Source organism: Zosterops lateralis (genome assembly GCF_965231275.1).
Source record: "Zosterops lateralis genome assembly, chromosome: 8".
NCBI classification, from domain to species: domain Eukaryota; kingdom Metazoa; phylum Chordata; class Aves; order Passeriformes; family Zosteropidae; genus Zosterops; species Zosterops lateralis.
This window is the reverse complement of record NC_139768.1, coordinates 20,520,503-20,543,814: the sequence shown is the minus strand read 5'-3', so window position 1 is coordinate 20,543,814 and position 23,312 is coordinate 20,520,503. Positions and strand designations below refer to the sequence as shown.

The 23,312-nt window shown below is 40.1% G+C and overlaps 1 protein-coding gene across 17 annotated transcripts in view; it reads left to right on the top strand.

The window, feature by feature from the left end:
* The window catches only part of ABLIM1 (actin binding LIM protein 1), a 188,314-nt gene that overhangs the window by 145,875 nt on the left and 19,127 nt on the right, over positions 1 to 23,312 (top strand). For 12 of the 17 annotated variants that reach the window (XM_083866620.1, XM_083866625.1, XM_083866616.1 and 9 more), the window contains exons 8-13: positions 83 to 141; positions 2,482 to 2,544; positions 8,964 to 9,041; positions 11,136 to 11,291; positions 15,955 to 15,990; positions 17,243 to 17,372. In XM_083866620.1, coding sequence (XP_083722746.1) covers positions 83 to 141; positions 2,482 to 2,544; positions 8,964 to 9,041; positions 11,136 to 11,291; positions 15,955 to 15,990; positions 17,243 to 17,372 — 522 coding nt within the window. The remainder of the gene's footprint in view (positions 1 to 82; positions 142 to 2,481; positions 2,545 to 8,963; positions 9,042 to 11,135; positions 11,292 to 15,954; positions 15,991 to 17,242; positions 17,373 to 23,312) is intronic. The other 5 variants (XM_083866614.1, XM_083866613.1, XM_083866615.1 and 2 more) reach the window with 1 other exon arrangement.

Here is a 23,312-nt window from a genome sequence, read left to right as displayed (position 1 = left end):
GACATTCTCTTTAATAACTGGCTTGTCATGAGCAGAAGTCATCTGCTTTGCTCTGAATAAAGATGTGTTTCTCCTCCCTCAGGTTCCACTGTCTGGCATCCCGACTGTAAGCAATCCACTAAGACTGAAGAGAAGCTCCGGGTAAGCTGAATTCATGGCTCAATGACACACTGTACATTTTGCACACACAGTAATTGAATGTTGTTTTTAAAAGAGTGACTTTTTCCATGTTTTTTTCGCATAGCTGTCACAACTCTGGCAGAATATACAGTGGAGGCACTTCAGAGGTATTGCTCTGATTTTTAGGCTTACCACCTTCACATACCTGTCTCAGTGCACTGCCTTAAAGATAGTGTCATTTACTGACATACAGACGTGGCCAAGTATCTAAGACACTTCATTTCATATCTCAATTGTTGTGAGAGAGACTCTTAAGGAGAAGATATGAACAGGGCAAATGCTATCATATATTTTAGTGATTTTGCACATCTGTGTAATTGCTCTATAGTTATCCCCTGTTCTGCGTGGTTATTTGCAGCATTTAGAAAAGATGAACTCTTCTTTCTTTGCCATCCAAGTGAGCCTCAACCTGAAGTGATCCTGATTTGAATGCCAAAAAGAGCCACAATTAACTTTGGAGTTACATCACCATATTCAGACAAACTTTCTGGGTCAAATCCTCAGTGACAATAATGCTGCACTGATAAATGCTAGAGCCTGGCTTTTTGCATGAACCAGGCAATTCTAAGCCCTTATTCACTGATTCATCCTCTGGACAATTTTCTCTTTTTGATGTTTTAGTTGGTCCCTTGAATTTTGTTAATTTGCCAGGATATGAATGTTAGACTGCATATGAATAAATTGTCTTTCAGATAAGGAAACTGAGAGGTACAGATACTCAGAGAAGTATGAAGATACTTATGACATCCTGTGGGTTGTATTCTATGTGGGTCTCATTCACAGGAATCCTTTAGCATTTATTCCAGTACACTGGTCTGTAAAACATCTCCCATAGAGAATTTATTATGGTCATAGTTAATGTGCAGATAAATTCCTGTTGAGCAGCGTTCATATTAGTGTGGGCAAAAAACATGACTGGCCCTAGATGGGCATGTGGTCTAGAATGGCCAAACCTCAGTGCAGGTAGCATCCAGCATTCACACATTGTTCTGTCCTGACTTTTTGTAAGAAAATGAAAAATTATGCCAGACTGGATTTTCTTCTTCATTTAACAATTTGAATGTAAGACAGTATTTTGGCCATGCTTAAGTGCAGAGTCTTTGTGCCTTCTAGTACTTGGTTGCAGTACAATACCTCCCTTTCATTTGGACCCAGGAGTTTTATTAAAGCACTCCTGACTATGCTGTGGCCCTTACTAGCCTTCTCCAGCTGACCTTATAAATCAGTTGGCTTATTTTCATTCCCCATGGAAATAGCTGTAGTCCTCTTCAAGTATTTCACTTTTTGTCAGTATTCTCCTCCCTCAGCTAACTTTAATTGAAGTGAGCGAAGCAAATGGATTCACTCACCTGCAGGGCTTTGCCTAAGTGAGTTCCTGCAGGAAGAGGAAGGGGAGCTGAAGAAGGCAAACTGAGGGAGCATCTGAGCAATGTGACAGCACAGCTGTCCAGCAGCTCCACACTCCTGGAGGAGACCTTCTGTGCAGAGGTTTAATATGTCCTTGAAAGGCTTTGATAAATGCCTCACACTGAAGCTGGCTGAGAAGCGCCGGTTTTAGCTTCTATGGTACATCATAGGTAGTCTCTATCTACTCTGGTGCAAAGTCAGAAACCCTATTATAATATCAGCTGGAGTCCACTTTGATGACTTTGACACGTGTTTCATCCTGTTGACACAAATGAAGGCAGTAGCAAACAGGTAGGTACAAAACCAAACAAAACTGGGGGAAGTGTGTGCTTTTGAGCATGTCAGCACTAAATTGGGATCTGTACTTTAATTGAATTTCAGTTTTTTATTCAGGGTCAAGCTGAGATTTTTTTGTGGTTCTGCAAAAAGCCAGTGCCATTGCCTATTTGCTTGCTGGGTTTCCTTTCCCTATAGAACAAAACAAAACAAAACCCCTTTTATCACTGAAGTAACTTCAGAAGTTTTCAGCAAGTTCTGTTTTCTCTCAGTAACTGAATTGTGAAAAAAACTAATCAGCATTTGAGCTGGTCAAGATCTGAGAGGGAGTTCATAAAAGCAATGGTTGCTTTAGATCTTTTCCCACGGATATTTGTGGAAGTTTACCAAGACAAAACAAGCAGAAAACAAAGCAACCATATGCGTGTTACAAAAATATATATTGTTTAGGTGTTTATTTACAACTGTCTGGCTGTTCACAATTCTGCAGCGGTCAGTGAATAACAGATGACACAAGCAGATGATAATAACTTGATTGAAAAAAAAAAGAGCTTAACCACTGAACTGGGGAAACTGCTTTCCTTTTCACTCATTTTTCCCTTTTGTGTTTCATGACAGCATTCCTCATCTGAGTTCTTTTATCCAAAGAGTCTGGTTCTGCGCAGGCCACGCTCTGCAGAGGTTTGCTGTTGTGTTTTCATAGTGTTGATAATGATCTTCTTTACTGAGAAGATTCTTCATTACTGTCATTTGCTGCGCTTGCTACTACTCCTGCCACACAGCTTTCCTGCTATCACTTGCCACCATGGGCACTGACGCTGTATTTTGCATCACTTGTTTCAGTGTTGCTTGTTAATTCTCACATTCTTTTATTTTGTTTAATGAAATGCTTAAAATTAATGTTTTTATTTTAGATTCAGATGAGCTTTTGGGGGCTGTAGTATTGGTCTTCCAGTATTCCAGAAAGTTTTCCTTCTGAAACAAAAAATTAGAGTGCAAATATGAAGCAAATGAAAATGGTGAAAAACATCTGACTTTAAAGCAATGGTTAAAAACCCCCTGTTTTCCATGAGCAATGACTTATGTTTTTAGGAAAAAAAAGCCTTTAGTTAAGTCACTTTCTTTTTTTATATATATTGACCCATTAATACTTTAGCTGAGAAAATGCTTACAAAATCCCGGGTTTGGATATATTCTATGTGCTGCCTGACAGCATTTGCCTCTCTAGTCTGCTGGAGATCCACATGTTAGTTGCAAGGTCCTCTTGACTCTGGAGTAGCTTTCTACTTTAAGGTTTTACTGAGTTTGCAGGTGCAAACTCCACCCAATTCCATGTCTTCCCCTTCAGGGCAGTGTTTGTTGGTTGTGTCTGCTGTGGGATGTGTGGCTGTGCTGATGCAGGTGCACCTGAGGTGGTTTTCACCTGGTGATGAAGACAGAGCACACTGGTGCAGACCTGGTACAGGCTGGCAGCAGACAGGCAGACAGAGAATCCATGCCACTGGATTTCCTTGGCATTGGTTTGTGCAGCCTTCACATCTTTCATTGCAGAGTAGATGCAGTCAAATGTCACCCAGGGCAGGGTGTCTGTCTGAGATCCAGCCTGCAGGGTGGGGTTGGACAGTGGAATCCAATTCTGTGACTCAGTGGGGGTTAATGCAAGCCCTCTAGCCTTTGTCCTGCACAGTGATTTAATTACTTAACTACTATTGAACACTTCTTTCTCTTTTAGTTACAGATTTGTATATCAAGAAAATGCAGCATAAAGATGTTTTAACAGTGCTCCTAAGGAGAACAATGTCTCTTCAGTCCTAGGCTTTATGGGATAAAATCTTGAAGTCTGAGAACAGCAAACTGGGACCATTTCACTCATCTTTTAGGCCAGTGCAGTGACTTTTTGCATTTGGCTTAGATTGCATGAGTCTCAGTTTCCAGTGTTGAAATCCAGGAGCCTCAGGATTAAAACCCCAAATCCTATTCAATGTATTAGAAAAATATGCAAGACAAAATAGGAGCAGCCCATGTTAAAATAAATGTTCTCCTTCTTGCTTTGTAGACTATAGCTTAGGGTCAGATGAATATCTTCTTGTGTAAATTTGGTCAGTATTACATTCTGTTTAGATTTACATGGTGATTCTACAAAGTGTAACTCAAGGCAGATTTTGGCTTCAAGTCTTTTTCTACAGAGTAGACACAAAGATACTGTCATTGTTTCTTGTTCTTCCCACTTAAATTAATCTTGATGAAGGCTAAGTTTGCATGAGTAGTATTGTAGGAGTTTGTTTGGTACTAACATACCTTCAGCAATTATGTGCTGAAAATTCATTCTCCCTTCTGGCCTTTGTGTCCAGAAAGGAAAGAAAATTTAGTTGTAACCTATTAATACCTGTGTCTGTGTGAGTTGGAACTAAACGTGCTCACTAGTTGTGTCTTGATGCATATTTAGTGCAGAGAAATAAGGAATGCATGCATTTGAAGGAAACATTCTTGTAAGGAGAAGGGAGCAGTTAGCCAGCAGAGAGGCACAAAGAATGCTGACATTGAGGGACTTAGCTGGTGTGGTACAGCCATTGAAAATTGCAGAAATCCATAGGAAATCCATATTCTATGAGCCCTGGTTCCAAATACTAATCAGCTGTAAAACCTTGCAATTGATAGAGCAGGTAGTCAGTGTAAAAAGTGTTGTGCTGAGTAAGTCAAATCCCTTACTATTGCTAAGTCTGCCCAGTAGAAGAAATTCCAGGCTAATCTTCTATCAGTTTATTTATAAATGTGTTTCACTTTAAGTAGTTTCTGAGGTTTAGAGAATTTGCTTAAGCTAAAATGTTACATGTTATTAAGTGAAAACATATTCATTCTTCTGCAGCTATTATCACCGCCTTGCATAATGAACTCTATCAAAAAATTAAGGCAGGTACTGTAAATGGTGACGATGCCTTTGTAAAACGATAGTGCATCCATTTGCCCAGATGTTCTTGGGATCAGTTTTGATCTGGTTGCCTGCAACTGTAAGTTTTTACAGAGCATGATACTGAACATCTGTACTTGAATATGCCAGAGCCACCACATTGCAGCAGCAGCTGGATAATGTGAATGGCTCTAGCGGGGATATATACTTTTTTTTTTAAAAAAAAGAAGTTATTCATTTAGATGGTGTACCATGCATGATGACATAACAAACAGGGGTAAATGCAGATGAACATTTTAAGCTTTGTAGTCTAATACTGAAATATCAAGTTAATCAGTTTGGGGCATCTGCATGGGTGATATGATAATTGAGCACTCAATTCACGGTGAACCTAAGAGGATGAGCATGACAGTTGGTATTATCTCTATCAAACTGCAAATTATACTGGTAAAGAACTTTTGTGTTGAAGGTAAATGCATGGAATGAAGAACAAAAACATGACAATAAGAAGTCTGTGATAAAGTGGGAAATATTGAGAAGTCTTGCAAATACTTTAGATGCGTTGTTACCTGTTTTTTCCTTTGGCTTCTTTAATGACATGCATGATTTTTTCTTGACTGAATTTATTTTGATTTTTTTTTCATATACTTCATAGACTTTTTGTATTTGGTACAGACATCCTTTATTGATATATTTCCTACTGTTACATCCATTTGTGTGGAAGAGGAAAGGAAAAAAGCGATGACTCTCCTACTCTCAGAAAATTTGGAGAAGCCATGTACCACCAGAAATGAAAAAAAAGATTAGCACTTCATAGAAATTTCCCTTAAGTTTCTCTATACAAAGGTGGCTTTATAGAAAGCTGTATTTGAATCCTTCAAGGAAAAGAACAATCATATAAAAAATGTTTCAGATCTCTTTGTAGAAGAAGTAAGGCAGCTTAACTTGTTTCGTTGCAGGGAGTGTGGAACAAGTGTCACAGGACTATTATAATGGAAGTAAATACCTCTGAATTACTGTGTTCATATTAAAGATTGTGTCCTCTTTCTTCACCTGTTTTCTTTGAATAACATGTGAAAGAGATTCACTCATTATGTCCACATCTCCAATGTTAAAGGTTACATCAGGGCCAGCCCTATTCCTGCTTTAGCTGTGCTCTGATCAGCTCCCCTCTAAGATGGAATTTACACCCCAGTGCAACTACATCAATAGAGAACTTGACCTCCAATGTGTCTCTTGCCACCTGTTTAAGATAGAGAGTCACAACGCTGTTATGCAGGGTCAGGGATGAAGGTGTAACAATCAATCTTATAAAAGCCATACCAGGTCACAGATTTTCAAACAGGAGCTTTTATGGGTCTCTTAGGAGAGGAGCCAACCATAGCAACTAAAAGAATGCCAGAGCAACAGCTTATATCAAAGAATCTTTGGTGTATGTTTGTTAAAGCAAGCAGCATAAATGTTTTTAAGTGCAATACAATTGTCTTTAGGGGAAAGTGCAAAGCTGTGAAGGATTCCAGACCATATGGGAAGAAGCAGGCGAGGAAAGAACCATCTGTGATGGAAACAGCCTGTGCAACTCAAAATAAGAAATAGGGCAAAGTGAGGCAGGAAGGGTGAGAGTAGATGTACAAGTCCTTTTTCATGTACTGTCTTCAAGGTTATGTTTAGACATAAGCAAAGTACAGGACTGGGAGCTGCTTGAGTAGCCTCAGAGCTGCAGGTCTGCTTGGATTCAGCTCCTCAGGAAAGGAGCAGTGTGTGCTCAGGAAAGGAGCAGAGTGTGCTCAGGCTGTGGCTGACAGCAGGACGTCCTGCCCGGGCAGTGGGGAGCTTTGCAATAGGCAGAAGGTAAAACTATGTACACAGAAAGAATCACAGAAAATAGAAAACTGGCTTAAAGGGTGTCATTTCTGGCTCGAGGCCTTGTTAATGGGATGGTGAAGAGGAACTTGGAATAGAAACACAGTGAGGAAGTGAAGAACAGGTGCTACAACTTGTTAGTCCATCTGACAATTCCTCTTGTACTCCAGGGTTAAGAGCACTTAAGAAAGTTATTACCAGGATATGGCTGAAACTGTCTTCTTAAGGTGTCTAACTGTATTTAGTAAATTCACTGAAGTGATAAATGCAAGTGAATTTTCCTTAAACAAAAAGGTTTTTAGCAGTGACACTAAGAGATAAAACTAAAGAGCTGGAGTGAGCACTGAGAATCTCTGGTTTTGTGAGGCAATTATAAAAGATCCAAAGGGCCTGCCAAATGGGAATAAGCCATAACTGCCTCTAACACTTGTTTTCCTACAACAGGGAAAATTGAGCAGACAAAACTCTCTAAGTATGTCTGCCAAAAGCCAAAGGTAACAGAGACACCCCTAATAGTACCTCAAGTACTTAATACTGTTCCCTATGTTGTAATGAAAACAATTGTTTTCCATAGTAACTGCAGCAACATGTTTCATGTGTCTCCACTCAGAGTGAAATGGAAGAATGGAAGGGGGAATAAAGCGTTTCTCAACAGCAGCCGGATTTTCCAGCTCAATTCTTGTAGCATTTCCATGAAACAAGTGTTTTGTTGTTGGGTTTTTTGGTTTGGAGGGAGCTTAAGGGCAGATGAAAAATTTCTCTTCCCTTTTTTCAGATGTAGGAATTTGCAGCTACAGAGAGAAAAGAAAAGAAGCATGTAAAGCTTCAGCTGCGAAAGTGTTCTCAAACATGCTCTGGAGAGGATTTGTGACTGTGTCAGTCCACAGCTACATCTGCTCTCTGTTTGATCTGAATCTTACGTTTTTTGGTGGAACGTATTCAAAGCCTTTTGTTTCTCCAACCCTCTCTGAATGTGGTGACTTCATTTTCAAAAGTGAAGTCAGAGAAAGCCTGCTGTACAATCCATGTCTAGTCCTCACCATTTTATATACAGATGCTTCCAATAGCTTCTCTGACTATGAAATTAAAAGTAGAAAGTTTCAGGGGTCAGTTGAAGAGTTCCTTCAGGAAATGTATGCTGAGAGATAAGATAGGTCCAGTAGCCTTTTTGTGTTCACTCCAATATTTCCTAAGAAACAGTGATCCAGGCTGTCAAGCCTTGTTTCTCTTAGTCCAGGGTGCCTAACATCACAAGCTGATGAGGTAAGGACTGTTTTCCAGGATTTAATTTTAAGCGACTTTGAAGTGTCCCACTGCAATGGTGTGATCAGAGTCAAGTGCTGACACAAAGTTTTGTGGTGGGATTTGGTTCTTTGTAGTCAGTTAGGGAGCAAAACTTGTTAATGGTTTTTCAGTTGCAGTTAGGATATGGTTGACTGCCTTAGTGTGTCTGCTGCATGCCAAGTTTAGGAGAAATGGTCGCAATAACCAGAGTGACTTTTGATAAAATAGAATACTTTTCAAATGCATCAGGTTTTCAGGATCCCCACATCCTGGTCATCAGTTGTTTTGTCTCCTCTCACAGAACATCCCCCAGGGCATCAGTGTCTCTTTAGTCCTTAAAAAGTGTTGGAAAATCTACTAAATGTAGCAGCACTGGCTCTGTAGGGATGAGTGTCCTCATGAGTTTCAGTTTGCAGGATATGGTCATTAAACGTCATGACTTTTGCAGTATGGGGAATCATGACATTGCAACCAACATTTGACTTCCCTGCTGCTTCTTGGTTGTGCTGCAGATGTAGGGAACAGCTCTAAGCAAAGGATTTCAGGTTCTTTTACTTAGGAAGGCTGAATTCAGTTCTGATTATTTAATTCCTAATGGAAATCCAGGGACTGAATACCTGGGAAGAGGTAACGTGTGTGCTGTGCTCCTCACAACAGTTTTGTCTGCTGGACTGCTGATCCCTGCAGTGGTTTGTGAACTAATGTGTTGCTAAAATGACCAGCAGGACTATCCTGGATGGTTCTTTGTATGGCTTCTACAGTGTCTCTGGCAGGTGTTGTTTGATTTCGTTCACTATTGTTGTCAGTCTAGTCTTTTACACTGTATGATTTAGAAAACCTCTTCCCTTCTCACGCCACTCCTTCCCCTACCAAAAAAAAAGTCCACTTGCCTCACAAGATTGTAGAATTTGCCAGAATGCTTGCATTTGTGTTGACATTTTTTCCTAAATTCAGTTATTTTCAAGATGTATGGAGATTACTTCACTTAAAATTGTCAATGTTAATGGCTTCAGATTGCTCTCAAAAGTTCCCTTTTGTTTTTCAGCCTACAAGAACATCATCAGAAAGCATTTATTCCAGACCAGGTTCCAGTATACCTGGCTCTCCAGGCCACACTATCTATGTAAGTATTCTTTCTGATGAATAATCTGCCGAGCCTTTGCTTGCACATGAACTGCTCATGCTGAAATAAATCACTTTTATACTGATGCTTTATTTTAGTGTTTAAATTGTTAAAACCTTTGCCATGTAGCTTTTATAGCTACAGGATTTCAAGAGCAGGGTAGGCCTTTTCCAGATCATATTTCTCTTGGAAAGGTACAGTAAATCTTTTGATGTCACTTGGTGGTGTGAAGAGGGACAGAGGGCAGAGGGATCATTTGACTTTCTAAGGATTTTGTGAAGAATTCTGTGCACTTTAATGCACAGTTTTTGAGAGGTCTGCTCTCTGCACTTGAGGAATGTGGGAAGCAGGGTCAACTACACTGAAGGAAGCCTGGCTTCCAACACCTTCCAAGCCAAAAATCAGATTTTTTGGTTGTGAAAGGAATGGTGTTTTTAAGTTAGAAAAAAAAAAAAAAAAAAAAAAAAGGTATTAAGCATAATGCTAAATCACTGATTTTATCAATAACCTGGATATTATATAGATAAAAATACAGAGTAAACCACAAAAATTTGGCAGTTACATTTATAATAATGCAGAAAAAAAGTCCAAAATTACAAATCTCATGTCCTGAGTTAAACTCTAGTTCTATACATTTCAACAACCACAAAAATAAGCTGATATGTGAAAAGTGTTGGCAGTGCAGATATCAAAAGACAAAGCACATCCTGGAGAACTGCCATAATGTGGGTAATATCAACTTCATAAACTGAAGCTTATGAAAATTAATTGCTGCTCAAAATCACTGTCTGTGGAGCAACATGGCAGCCTAGATCAGAGTCTACAAAAATACCTGTAATAATTTATACTGGATTAAGAGTATCCACACATATTTGCACCTCATTAACAAACTGGTAAAAATACTACAGAAAGAGCATATATTGATATCCCTAAATATTTTAAGGATTAAAATGGCCTAAGGTATTTTTTGTATCTGGTAATTAAAAGCTGAAACATTTGAGTCTGTTTGTAGAGAGTGAATGTCTTAAATATTTCAAACCTTGCTTCTCTAGCAAGAAAGGCTTTGTATTGTTTCCAGATTAAGGCATTGCTTAAGAACCACCAAGACCAGTGGTTGTTAAAGAGCTTGCGAAGGCAAATGCATATTAATCTGAAATTACTAGTTGCTAGCACTCAGGACAGAACTGAATATGAGTTCCCTTATGCAATCTACTATGAAAAAATATCCTGTAGAAGTGTTGAAAAACAATTTGAATATCCTCTTTCCTTCTCAGTCATCAGTGTATTTCTGTAAGGTAGGTAAAAAAGTATGATGATTTATTTAAAGTCTTTCTGTAATAAAGAAAGATATTAGTTATCTAAACTAAATGTAAGGCCTCTTTCTATCTCCCTCTAATGGGTGCAGCTGACTTTGGAATTTATTTTCTACTTCTGTTTTTTAACCAGTCAAGATCTCCTTGCAGTCTTAGTGGAAAAAATAGTCCATGCTTGCACTATGTGGTTGGTAAGGAGTGGATGCTTTAGTCAGAAGCTTGGGCATAGGATGAGTGATGAATGCAATGTAATTATTTTATTTGGGAGTTTGGATACCCAGTCCTGACGATCCTCCTTGTCTTTTTATTTCCTTCCAATAAGTTCTGTTTCCTCTTGTGTGCAGTTATGAATTGAGTATCTGTCTGTGGTCTTCAGCATGAAATCCTTTTGTAATCTCTGTAATCTGCAAACTAAATTGATGTTATCACCCATTTTACATATGGGAAAACAAGAGCAGAAAGGTGAAAACACTTGCCTGAGGCCACAAAATGAGTCATTTGCAGAGCTGAAGTTTCCAGCTCACTACTGGGGATAAAAAACTTTTGTAACTAGATCTATATATGCCATGTTCTTTCTTCGCTAAGAGAAGAGAAAACATTGTGAGCTGCTGTAGAGGCCTGCTGCAGAAGAACAAGAAGCATTCACTGCACATGTAGGGTGCCAAAAAGGGGTTTCCATAGCAACAGTGTGACAACAAATACACAAAATCATGAATTGTGTACAACAGAAATTGCCAGTGCATTTGTGTAAGTTAATTTATCTTCTGTCTTTGACCTTTAGGCAAAAGTAGACAATGAAATCCTTGATTACAAGGATTTAGCAGCCATTCCCAAAGTCAAGGCCATTTATGACATTGAACGTCCAGACCTAATTACTTATGAGCCATTCTACACCTCCGCCTACGAGGACAGACAGGAGAGACAGAGTCTTGGAGAGGTAATGACCCACCAGCACCTCATTCCACTGTGCACTGCATCCAGAGCCTGCTTCGCTTCCATGGGCACTCCTGAGGTCCTTGCTGCTGCTGCTGTTCACACTGCTTTGTGTCTGTCTGATCTGGGGTACTGGGAACACTCACGGTGCTGCCTCACGTGTCAAACTGCAGGATTAGACACCTACATTAACTCAGGGGGCAGGTTTGCAGGCTGTCTCCTTGTGCTTCCTTATAACTCCCATGGATATCGTAATCTTTGGGAATGGCAAAGTCCAGAATGTGATGCAAAAGCCAATGTGCTGTTGTGCTGTGGAGCACCAATATTCCTAAGAGAACAGGAGGAATACCGCGATATTCTATGGACTAAGAGCAGCAGGATACTCATCTGACTAGATACTGAAGGGAAATATATATCACCAGAGCACTTTCCCAGACATACTGGATAAAATTGTGTCAGTGCTCTTTCACCTGGGAAAGCAGGTTAATTGTGTTATAGAAATGCCTGCCTCACATTTTAACCTGCTGACATTTAGTAAGGATTCTTGTACATGCAGCAATAAGAAAAGGCTATGTCATTTATTCTTCTAAACTTGTATGTGAAGGTGTCTTTCAGATTGTTGGTCCCCAGTTTTCTCAAGTGCACTGCCATAGGTGCATTTACTATTTACATGATTCCAGTTCAGTCTCTGAAGCGAGTTTTGTCATGTAATGCCATCTGTCTGTGAATCAGGCTTCCTGAATGCAAATCTAAATGGATGTGGAAATGGATTTACCACTGCAATCTCAGTGACCTTACTGACTGTAGCTGAATTGAGTATGAAGATAAGTTTAAGAAGAAAAAATTACAGTAAATCATTCAGGCACCAGTGGTCTGTAGATGACCAGATCAGTGTAACTGAAAATCTGCTTTCTTATCAGTGTTCTGCCCACCAGCAGGTCAGAACTGCATCAGTTTTTCTCCTTTATTCTTTAATGTTTTATAGTTTTTTAAATCATGAATTGGAAATTCAGCTCAGGAATAAAATAAGAGATTAAGAGGTCAGAACATAACAGAATTTCTCCCCTCCAATTTATGCTGGTAGTGAATCCAGCTGGCATCTGGTTCAAAACCAATGTGAGATGCATTGGTGACCTCTGACCAGTTCCAACAGGCCTGACCCATTCCACAAAACCTGCTACAAACACACGTCTCTTGTTGGTCACACAGGAGGAACTAATCTCACCAGAGAAGGTGAACTATATGTTAATCCTTAAAGGGAAGCTTCTTACTGACAAAGCAGTATGTTGGAAGCTGATAAAGCAGTGTGGTGTAAGTTGCCTGCTTTTATGCTTGTTCTGGGAATAAGCAAAAGCCTTCAGGGATTTCTTACACCATATTTTCACCAGCGTTAAATTCAGTTAATTTCTAGTGACTTCAGAAATTTGTTCTGGAAGCAGAAGGGGCTCTCACCTTCTTTTCAGAACATCTCGGGATTTTACCCAATGCTACTGCTGACTTCTGTCACCTTGGGCAAGTTACCTCACCTCTTTGTATCTGTTTCTCGTCCCTTCCCTTGCCCTAATGAGAACACAGGCCCATTGGGGTGCAGTGATCCTTTACCCTGTGTTTGTGTTGTGGTGGTTAAGTGACAGCAATCTTGGTACAACATACATCAGTCCCCATCATCTTTAAAAAGCAAAGAAGGTGACATGTATAGTCGTGCAGACAGTGATTTATCCTGAATTCTCTTTGCAAAAGATGTGTATGTGGTGGTGTTAAATAAAAAGGGACCCTCTGTTTATGCTTGTAGACTAGAAATGCCCCTCATCATGATTTAAAAAGGAAAAAAAAAAAAATCACCCGTCTAGGCAAAGGAAGGTTTTGGAGTGTACAAGGAGAGATGCGCAAGAGGCACCCCTTGTACATCCAGAGTTCCCTGGGTACCCCTGGGATGGGTACAAGGATGTACAAGAATGTACCCCTTGTACATCCAAAGTTAATCCAGAGATGGACGCAAACCTTAATTATAGGGAATGGGCTCCAAGCAAACGATACATTTTACCCACGGCAGGGGAGAAGGCGGCAGGGAAGGGAGCAGAGCCGGCTGCGCTCCCGGCCAGGGCGGTTCCCACTGGCGGCCCCGCTCGCTCCATCCCGCGCTGTCCCGGCGCCCTCTCGCGGGGAGCGCCCTTCAGAGACACCGCATCGGGAATTCATTGTCTGCCACCCAGGGAAAAGTTTCCATAAACTGCCAGGTATTCAGGTTCTGCAGGACCTGTCACTTTTGCCCTGTGAGCAGCAACCTGATGAGCACTTAAGTCGTCCTTTCTCAGCTCCAACTTTTGCTGGATATATAAGCAGCACTTCGCCTTTGTGTCCTTTATTTCAAGTATTCTGTTTGTTGAAAACACTATATCCACTGAAACACCTTTCATTAACAAGCAGACATAAAATGAAAAAAGGGGTTTTTTTCTAACATGATAGATGCTTCAAAATGGAGCAGGGATCCCAGCTGGTAGTTCAGGTAAAAGACAGCTAAAATGGCATCAGTGGGAAATGCCAAAACTTGTGTTGCAGAATGACACCTGTAAAAATTAGCTGAAATTTCCCAGACAACAAAATTACCCGTGTAATAGAGCAGACTCTCAGATCTCAAAGCAATAGAGAATTGAGCCTGTTGAAGTAGAAATTTTTATGCAAGTTTGGTCAGAAGGAGCCTTCTTCCCCTTCCTCTTTCCCTGTTCCATTTCCCCTTCCCCTTCCTCTACCTCCTCCCCTTCCCTCTTCTTCTTCTCTTCCGTCTTTCCCTTCCTACTTTACTTACAGGGAGTCATCACTGTATTTCCACTGGCTGTTCTGAAATGGAGCTAGTTTTCTCAGTTGCCTGCACAGTTTGTTTCAAACTGATCATAATGTGGCCTTCTGCAATAGACCAGGTTTTGAAACACCTGGAGAACCAAACAGTCCTTGGCAGCCTCAGAGTCTGAGATCTGACAGCTCACCTGTGCATGACAAAACAGTAACTTGGCTGCAGAGTGAGGTTCCACTTCCCAAAAAGCAACAAGATGATGTCAGCTAGTGATGGAGTAAAAATACGTGAAAGGAAAAATACCTGGATTCAGCATGCTACTTTCTGGGCTACCTTCCCAGTCTTAGATTCCTGTGACTACTTTTAACTGTAGCCATTACCTCGGCATCCAGGTAACCCCAGCAGATGATAGAAATTAATTTATTTACAGTAACACATGTATTGCTAGTAGAAAAATGGTGGGAATGCACCTCACAACGTGATTTTTTTTTTATTAATATTGAAAGTTTTAGGTTAGCTCTCAGTTTTTGTAGAGAATGTTGTTCCAAAGCACTGTGTATGGCATGTTTCATATGGAGAAAGTTTTTACAGCTGCTGCTGTTAGATGATAGGAATTAGGAAAATACAAATGTAAAAGACTTTCAAGGCTTTGATGGAAAGTAGAAAAAGTAGTCTTTTAACAGTTTTATGGAAGCTTGCTGAAAAGGAGATGTTCTATATCCAATTAAAAATGTTGCTCCTTTGTTTGGATACTTAGCATTCCCAGTGTCACCAGTTCCATGAGAGTGAATGGTCTCTCAATCCAAAATTTATGGATATTTACCAGCTGGATATTTATTACCAGAAACTCTGCATTACATTTTTACACTACTGCTGTTGTACATCAGAGTAGTAGTTAGACCAGAATCAGCAATTTTGCTTCTGAGATACTATTTTAATAGCTATATCATTCTATAATTGTGGTCTTATTTAAGAACATAATCTCTTGCACAGTTTATTATGATGAATAATATTGAAGTTTTGTGCACAGAGGAAGTAATTAAGTCCTGATCTCCCAGCTTCAAATTGTCTGGTGATTGAAGAGCACATAACTGGTAATTACACATAGCCTTTATTCTTGTTTGTACCATCAGCACATGCATAATCATAGTCTTCTAAAGGTATTTCTTGCCTCAGTTTCCCTTTCTGTGCTACAGAAACTTTTCATAATACTGTGCATATTTCTGCCCACTGGCCTTTGTGCATTTCTTTCAATACTCATGCCTGTAATTCCTGTCTGTTCTCCTTACGTAACCACGGAGGAACACAGAGATTTAAAGGAGGTCATATCAAAGAAATGTTGATGACAACTACGTGCTCCTTTGCATGGGTATGAAATGTAAGGCCTTGGGGAGAAGCACATTTTTGCCGGAGTGTGTGCGTTGGAAGGAGAACATGCTTCATCCTGAAAGATATTCTATATTTTGATTTTCCATGCAAAGCTCTGAGTTAAGTTTATTTACTTCTGATTTCCATTTTAAAGATTTCTTCATGACAGGCACGGTTATTAAATTAGTAACTCTTTCTGATTTTGATCTTTACAGCTATGTTTTAATTACCACAGTGATCAGATGGCTAAGATGATCTTGCATGATACTTGACTGAATTAATCACGCTTATAAGGATTTCCCAGAAATTTTAAATGTCAGTGATTTACAGACCAGTCCCTGAGCCATGTGGAAAAAGCAGGTTCCAGTGCTGGAATGGCCTCAGTAATTTCTGCATTGCCACTTTACATTGTCATATGTCAGAGTATCTGCAGCAATGTTTAGATTACCATTTTCTGGCCCAGCATATGCAATGATATTTCATAACTATATTTTTTATGTCTTTGCAGTCTCCAAGGACATTATCACCTACCCCTTCTGCAGAAGTAAGTTTGGTGGAACTTCTGGGAGCAGTGTCCCACTGTGATTAGAATTATTCCCTCGAGCCAGTGCAGGTGTTGGGTTTGTTGACAGTCAGATCCATCCCTGTTTGCCACACAGACATGTTTTCTCAATGTTGAAACTTAACAAAAATTATTTCCAAGAAGGAAACATGAAGCTCTTAGTGAGAGATTGTACAAAAAGTGGAGGTGCCACTCCTCCACTTGCTGTCTGTAAAGCAGAATCCTTTGTCCAGCAGGCGTCACTTCTGGTACATTCCTGCTCCTTGTGGCACAGGCAGATTCAGATCTCGAGAGCTGCAGGATTTACAGGAGATAAAATGCTGCTCTAAGCTTCTAAATAATAACCCATGTTTGCCACTGATACGCAGTTTTGGCTTGAAGAAAACATAACTATAGTCTGGTTTAGTTTTGCTTTGCCAGAAGAGTTCATTTGAACATCATAATAACATGAAAGATTTGGGAAGTCATTTGTCAGGATACAATAGATGCTCCTGCAGAATCATCATCATTTCATTATCCTGTTGTTTATTTGCAACATAAAGATTTTATTTATTGCTACTAGTTAAAAATTAAGAGACTATAAAATTTCTTGTAAATTTTCATGTATTAATCAGATCTTTCCCTTTTGTCCTGGTTTAGTTTGCTTCATGGAGGGGAGGGGGGGAGGGTGTTGTTTGTTTTGAGGTTTTTTGTTTGTTTCTTTTATTGTCTTTTTTTACCCCCCGGAAACCAAGTAAACTGAATTTTGCTATACAAGGTGTCATGTTTTCAGATGCATGGGGAATCTGATTTGGATAAAAATACCTGCTGATGTAGCTGGTGACACATGGTGAATTTAGCCACAGACAGCTCTGTGCTGCAGCTACTGAATTCTTGCTGCTCTCCAAGTTAGGTCACTGATGGCCAGCTCGTGTGTCTTGTGCAGGACACTTCAGGACACATGCTCTGGATGCAGCTTCCTTTATGGAGTCAGGGAATGTGGGCAAATCTAGGATTATTATAGAGTTTAACAGAAATTACAGGTGGAGTTGGAACCTTCCAAAGCTGAATCCTGACTATAAAAATGGGTTGGAGCAGATCCTTGGAGAACAGCGCTAATGAAGTAGGTTGAAAGCTTAAGGGATGTTGCTATTTCAGTCGCTTCTGCTGATGCCTTCAGATCCACAGAAGTTAAGTGCTGCTAAAAATGTGTTGTGTGCATTTCCATTTATCAGTGGATGCCTCTGTCCTGCAGGGCTACCAGGACATTCGGGACCGCATGATTCACAGGTCTACCAGCCAGGGCTCCATTAACTCTCCCGTGTACAGCCGGCACAGCTACACCCCCACCATGTCACGTTCCCCCCAGCACTTCCACAGACCTGGTAAGGGCAACTGCATTACAAATACATGCAAAAATATTGTTTCTTTATTATGCCACTCAGGGGTGCAGTGAAGCACTTCTTTTTCTTTGAAGTGGAAGTTTAGGATTGAAAAATTGTTGTGTACTTTAATGTCTCGTTTTTTACCTGTTTGTTTTTTTTTTTTTGTTCTGGATTGACGTAGACTTTTGCACTAGGCTGACTGTTTCTTGCATCATAAATATGTATCTTCTGGATTCGTTTCAAATCAGTTCTTTTTAAAATATTTGTATGTTTCTGAAAGGAAGCGATAATTTGCAGCAGTGGATTGCAAACTTAATTCTGGAGTTTGGGAAAAGTGTCACATATTAGAAACAAAAATTATGGCTTGACTGTACAGAAGTTAGTAATGTAGGTTTAATCCCTTGTAAAAATTTCCTTTAAAGCTTGGTGCACACATAGAATCTCATATACAGAAGCAAAGCACTTATATGTTCCAAATTGCTAGTCATTTTTTAAGACATGGACTCAGAAGGTATCTTTTTAATTAAAGCCATAGGCAATTGCCTGGGAACACCTGAAAACACAAACTTTACTTTCTGGTTTAGCAGTGATGTGCAAGTCCTATGTAGTATATAGAAAATGTACAGGTCATTCAGGTTCCCAGTGCCTTCAAAATTACTGGTTGTGTATCTAAAAGCAAGATATGAAAATGAAATATTCATCCACACCCAAAGTGCATAAAAATGTATCACTAAATGCTATTCATTGAAGACTTTTCAAGACTGATTTTATTGTGTATGGTAATGAATTAAATCTTTGTGATCTGTTTTTAAATTAAGTGATATAATCACACAGTTTCATCTTTCTTGGTGATTACAGCTGAACAGTCGGGATGCCAAAAGCCTATATGCAATAGGAGCTGCATTTTTAAAATTAAAGATTTATAATAGAGCCACCACTGTGGAACTTGAATGCTGTAGCCATTTCCTAGTGGGGGTGGGCTGAAAGCAGCCAATTGTGTCTGTCAGTGAATGCCTTATTTAAGGGACCCAAGGGAGGTGGGACAGAAGCAAATTGTGTCTGATACTTAGTGCTGACAACATGACTGTGTTTTAAGATGACGTTACAACTGAAACTGAAAGAGACTTGAAAATGTGAAAAAGCTGCAAACTTCTGTCCCTTGATTCTCCAGTTCTGAGGGGATTTTTCCATTTTTATCTGTTGTCTCAGGGATATGAACAAATCCAGGCCCTATTCCAGAGTTGACTGTAATCGAGTTTTACTGTCCGTGTTCAGTCAAAGACCTTCCCCAGAAGCAATCTCTGTTATGTAACTCCTGTGATGGGCAGATGGGCTCAAGCCAGACTTGTGATCCAATGTAAAATCTTCCAAAGTCCACAGCCTGAAGGATTTTCTGGAGAGATACTTGTTCAAATTTATCTATGTTCAGATGATCTCATCTCAGGCTCACCTGTTACTGATTCTCATATGACACAGAAATAATTCTGTACAATTTGTCATTTGATGTTTCCTACCCTGATTTGGGGTAATTGTTAAAGCTACTTCAATAATTTTCTTACAGTAATTATTTATTGAATAATAGCACAAATATATGTATTTTTTTTCTCCTAATGGCACTGCTTTTCACCACATTACTTTGCAAGAATAACTTCTCTCTGAATAAACCCAGTGGCCCCAGATCACTCCTCTTTTGCTCCCAGCTAGCCCTTGAGAGAGAAGTGAACTGCTCTACTGACGTTGTCAGCATAAGGCTCTTCAAAAATCGAGTGCTACAAGTTCTGAAGAAGTTTGCAGCCTTTTCCTCCCTTGGTGCCCTAGTTGATGTTGGCAGCATTTTTGGAATGCATTAAAACAATAGAAAACAGCTTGCATGCCTCTTGACTGACATTTTTTGGTCAGGCACTTTTCAAACCAGCTGCTTTCTTAACTAATTGAGCGTCAATGTTTGTGATGTTTGCATGCTGGTAGCAGGCTACTTTCTGGTACCAAGGCATTGGTCAGGAGCTCATTAAGCCAATGATGTTATGCTAAACTAGCGATGCAGCTCAGACCTAAGCCTCTCTTCTAACACTTCCTGTAATTCTGTCTTTAACCTTTACGGGCCCTTTTGGTGCGTCTTTAACCGTTTTGTTTTCTTTTCTCCTTCCTCCTTTCCAGAATCCTAATTGTTCAATGCCTTTTTTTTTCTTTTTTCTTTTTTCTTTTTTTTTTCTTTTCTCCTTCCTTCGAAGCCTCCTCCTTCCCTGCCTGTCTCTTACTGCTTTTCTTTGTCTCCGTTCTGTCCTGCCCCGCCTGCCTCCCGCGGCAGAGCTGCTGGCTCTGGGTGCGGCGGCCCCGCGCCCCGCGCTGCATCACTCCCGCCCCACCTCCCCCTTCCGACACCACCTCATCCCCCCGGCCAAAGGTAAGGAGCCGGCCCTCTCTGCAGGGACTGCCCTCCCGGCTGGAGATGCGCTGGCGCTCCGGCAGAGCTGAGAAGGCGTGTCTCGGGGAGGATGCCCATGGCCGTGCAGCTGAGCATGCCCCGAAATGTGCTGCTCCACTCGAAATGTGCTATTGCACTCGAAACTACTTTTAGAATAGACATAATGTCCTTTTTTTTTGGAGGAAATATGTCATTTCTAAGGGCCCTAGTTGAAGAGTCGCCAAGCATTTACCTGGTAGAAATACACAGAAAAGCATTGTCATTTCATACTCAGAACCTTTATGTGCCTAATTTAGCTTCTTCCTAAAGCAGTACACAGCACAGCAGTTAGTTTACCAAATTTAATTATAACTGCCACATTATTAAAATATGCGTGAAAAAATTGATTACAATATTACTGAATGAGAACAAGGTGATGAAAGATACAGAGAAGAAAAAATGAGATTTAACGATCAATGGCAACAAGGAGCTTAATCTTTGTTATTCACCTTGGCAATAATTAGGGCCCAATAAAGTAAAATTAAAATCTCTAGGCCTCTCCTCAACCAGTACAAATCAGCAGGCTCTGCTGAAGGCAGTAGCACTGCAAGGATTTACATTGTCTGAGGATCTGGACCTTTTTTCAATCTCTTATTTTCCATGGTTTGATTTGGAAGAGGACTCTTCTTTCACTCTGTCCATTCAAGGAACTCATTTAGCTCAATAAGCTTTTATTTTTGTTTCTTGCTTTTTATGAATGTGGTTTTACTCTGAGTTCTATTGGAGCACTTGGCTGGGCCATCTCTTCTGTTTGAGGGGAGAAGGTCATAGCTTATATCACCTACAAGAGCTCAAAAAGAAAAAGTTGAGTAAATTGAACATAGATTCCAATCTGGCACCATTGATTAATGTAGATATTCATACACTGGAGATATTCAAAAGCAGTTACAAGAAAGTTGTTGCCATGTGGTTTCAAGAAACACTAATAGATCTCAGCATCTCAACATCATATCTCATCAGATCACGGCCACTAATTTTATTCCTGCCTTTTTTAAGATGATTTTTGATAATCTGCACTGTCTACTTTTCTACTGTGTCTCTTTTTAAAAAAATCTCACTTAAAAAGATTGGGACCCTTAAAAATATCTATATTGCTCATTTCAGCATGCAGTTACCTCATAGTCCTTGCAATTTCAACATTTCTTTGCTGTAAATCCAAATTAGTGCTCACACTCTTTCAAGTAGCATTTTCATACTTTTTCAGTTGAGAAAATAGCTTCTTCAACAGATAAATGAGAAGAACTATTGGAAATCCATGCTTTTTGCTTTCAGATTTCAGAGAATCACCTGGCATGTAGCTCAGGTATCTTTCTCAGTTATTGGTAGAAAAGGCCAAGTGGGATTGCAAGTGCTGCAGACAGGGGAGGGAGGTATGGTTTTTATCAGATATGTCCTGGAAGATGTAGTAGGAATCCTCGATTTTCTGAAGGCCTGGACAGCATTTATGTGTCACAACTCAGTAAAGCTCCTGAAAGCTCAAATTTGTATCACCGTGACAGAAGAGGCACCATGTGATCTTTTTACTGGCTCAGCCTTTCTCACTTGTAGTTTTAGCAAGAAGGTGAACTTGATGTTGGTTTGTAAGGAAGATTTCACAAAACTATAACTTCTGGGGTTTTTCCCTTTAGGAGTCAGAAAATACAGATCATGTCTCAACTGCTTTTGTAAAGGGGCACGATTTCCCAGCAGCAAAATGATAACTGAAGTGTCATACCACACGTTACACCCATGTTATTTTGTATAGTCAGGCCAGAAAATAAGACATTTAGACCAGTTTCAGTGTGTTTTCATACAACACAAGGCTTAAAGAAGCATAATGATTAAGCCTCATAGACACAGCCAAAAATAAAGAAATTGGAGGAGTGAAAGGGTCTAAACACACCTCAGAGTGAGAGTTTGTTGATGTAACATATATATTGAAAAAGCCGGAAGAGTGTGTAATATGCATCAGTTTAGACTTCATTTAATCTGATTTGGGCTCTCCATTGAATTTGGTCTTGTCTCAATAAAGTACTGTCTTTGCTATGAAAGAATCAAAACAAGTCCACGAATGAAAGAAACCCTGACCCCTCTGAATTCAGAGACAAAACTCTCATTGAGAGCCAGGATTTCATCTTGCATGCCTAGAATTTTTCAGAGGCATTCAAGAATATTGCAAAGCCTCCATAAGATTTCCATGTAAAAGAGTTCCAAAGTAATGTGTATTCCTTAGCTCACAGACCTTCCCATGAGGAATCTACCAACCTTCATAGAGAATTTGGACGTTGGTTTTCATAGGTTCCCTCTTTCCTTCCCTGAGGCAGCTCTCTGAAATCAAATGCTTTCTGTAACCCAGTAAGTATTTCCAGGGGTTTGTTTGTGGATGCAGGTGAAAGTTCTGCTCTGGAAGACAGCTGTGTATTGGCTTTTTCATGATTTTCAGTTTTCTGTGTGAAATAAAGGTTCCACATCTGGACAAGAAGATGTATGATAGTTTGACAAAACCTGAACAGGAGTAAGGGTTTCAGGTACTGTAGAGCTTGTTTTTCTATGTCTACTCAGAAGTAGAGCAACTAAACTGGAAACTGACAGAAGGCTCAGTGTCGGTTGCAAGTTGACAGAAGGCTCAATGTTGGTTGCATATGGGTTTTTTGGCTGGATTCTGTGAGCTGAGCTTGTGAATCCCACAGTGAGCCCAGTGGTGAGCACTTCAGAAGGCAGCAGGGACTTGCATTACACTGGGCTGTAGACAAGCAATTCTATTCCTGGCTGCTGAGGCAACCTACCTAACAAACTCAACTATAGAAAACAACTACCTGATGGAGCAAAGAGAATCAAAGAAGAAAAAGCCTCTGAATTTCCCTTCTGCTGTGCTCTAGTGATTGATTTTTAGATTAAGCTTGTTCCGTTATCTCTTTAACATCCCCCCACCTACACATAGACATATTCAGCTTCATACCAAGAGCATGAGAATTAGTTCTTTCTACAGTGTTGGTGAACTGGAGTGCTCTTCTGGTTTTGGGGAGTTACCAGTAGTTACAGCATATCTGAGACAGCAAGAGAGACATTTCTGTAACAGGCAAGGAACCCCAGTTTTATGGATTTTTATGTAAAGCTGCAAGCAGGCTGGCCATGAGGCCCTGGAGACAGGTGCAGGCACCCAGGAGCTCTGCTTTCCTCTGTGCAGGTGCACATTCCACAGATGTTGGCACTGCTTCCATAAATTGTGGGTGGTTTTGCAGCTGCATCCCAAGCACTTAAGGGTCATTATGAGAGTGAGTTCATAAGGGATGGACTAATGGGAGTCTAAGTAGATGTACCATTCCCTGTTGCAGAGGTTAGAGATAATGAGGCTGCCATCGTAGGAAGTGTAAGGAGGAGTTATTTGTCACTGCTAGCAGGAGTCATTAGGTAGCCCAGGAAATACAAGCCAACAGAGACATCTGTAAAGTATCACATGCAAGATGATACCACAGTAATTGTCTGCCTTGTACTGG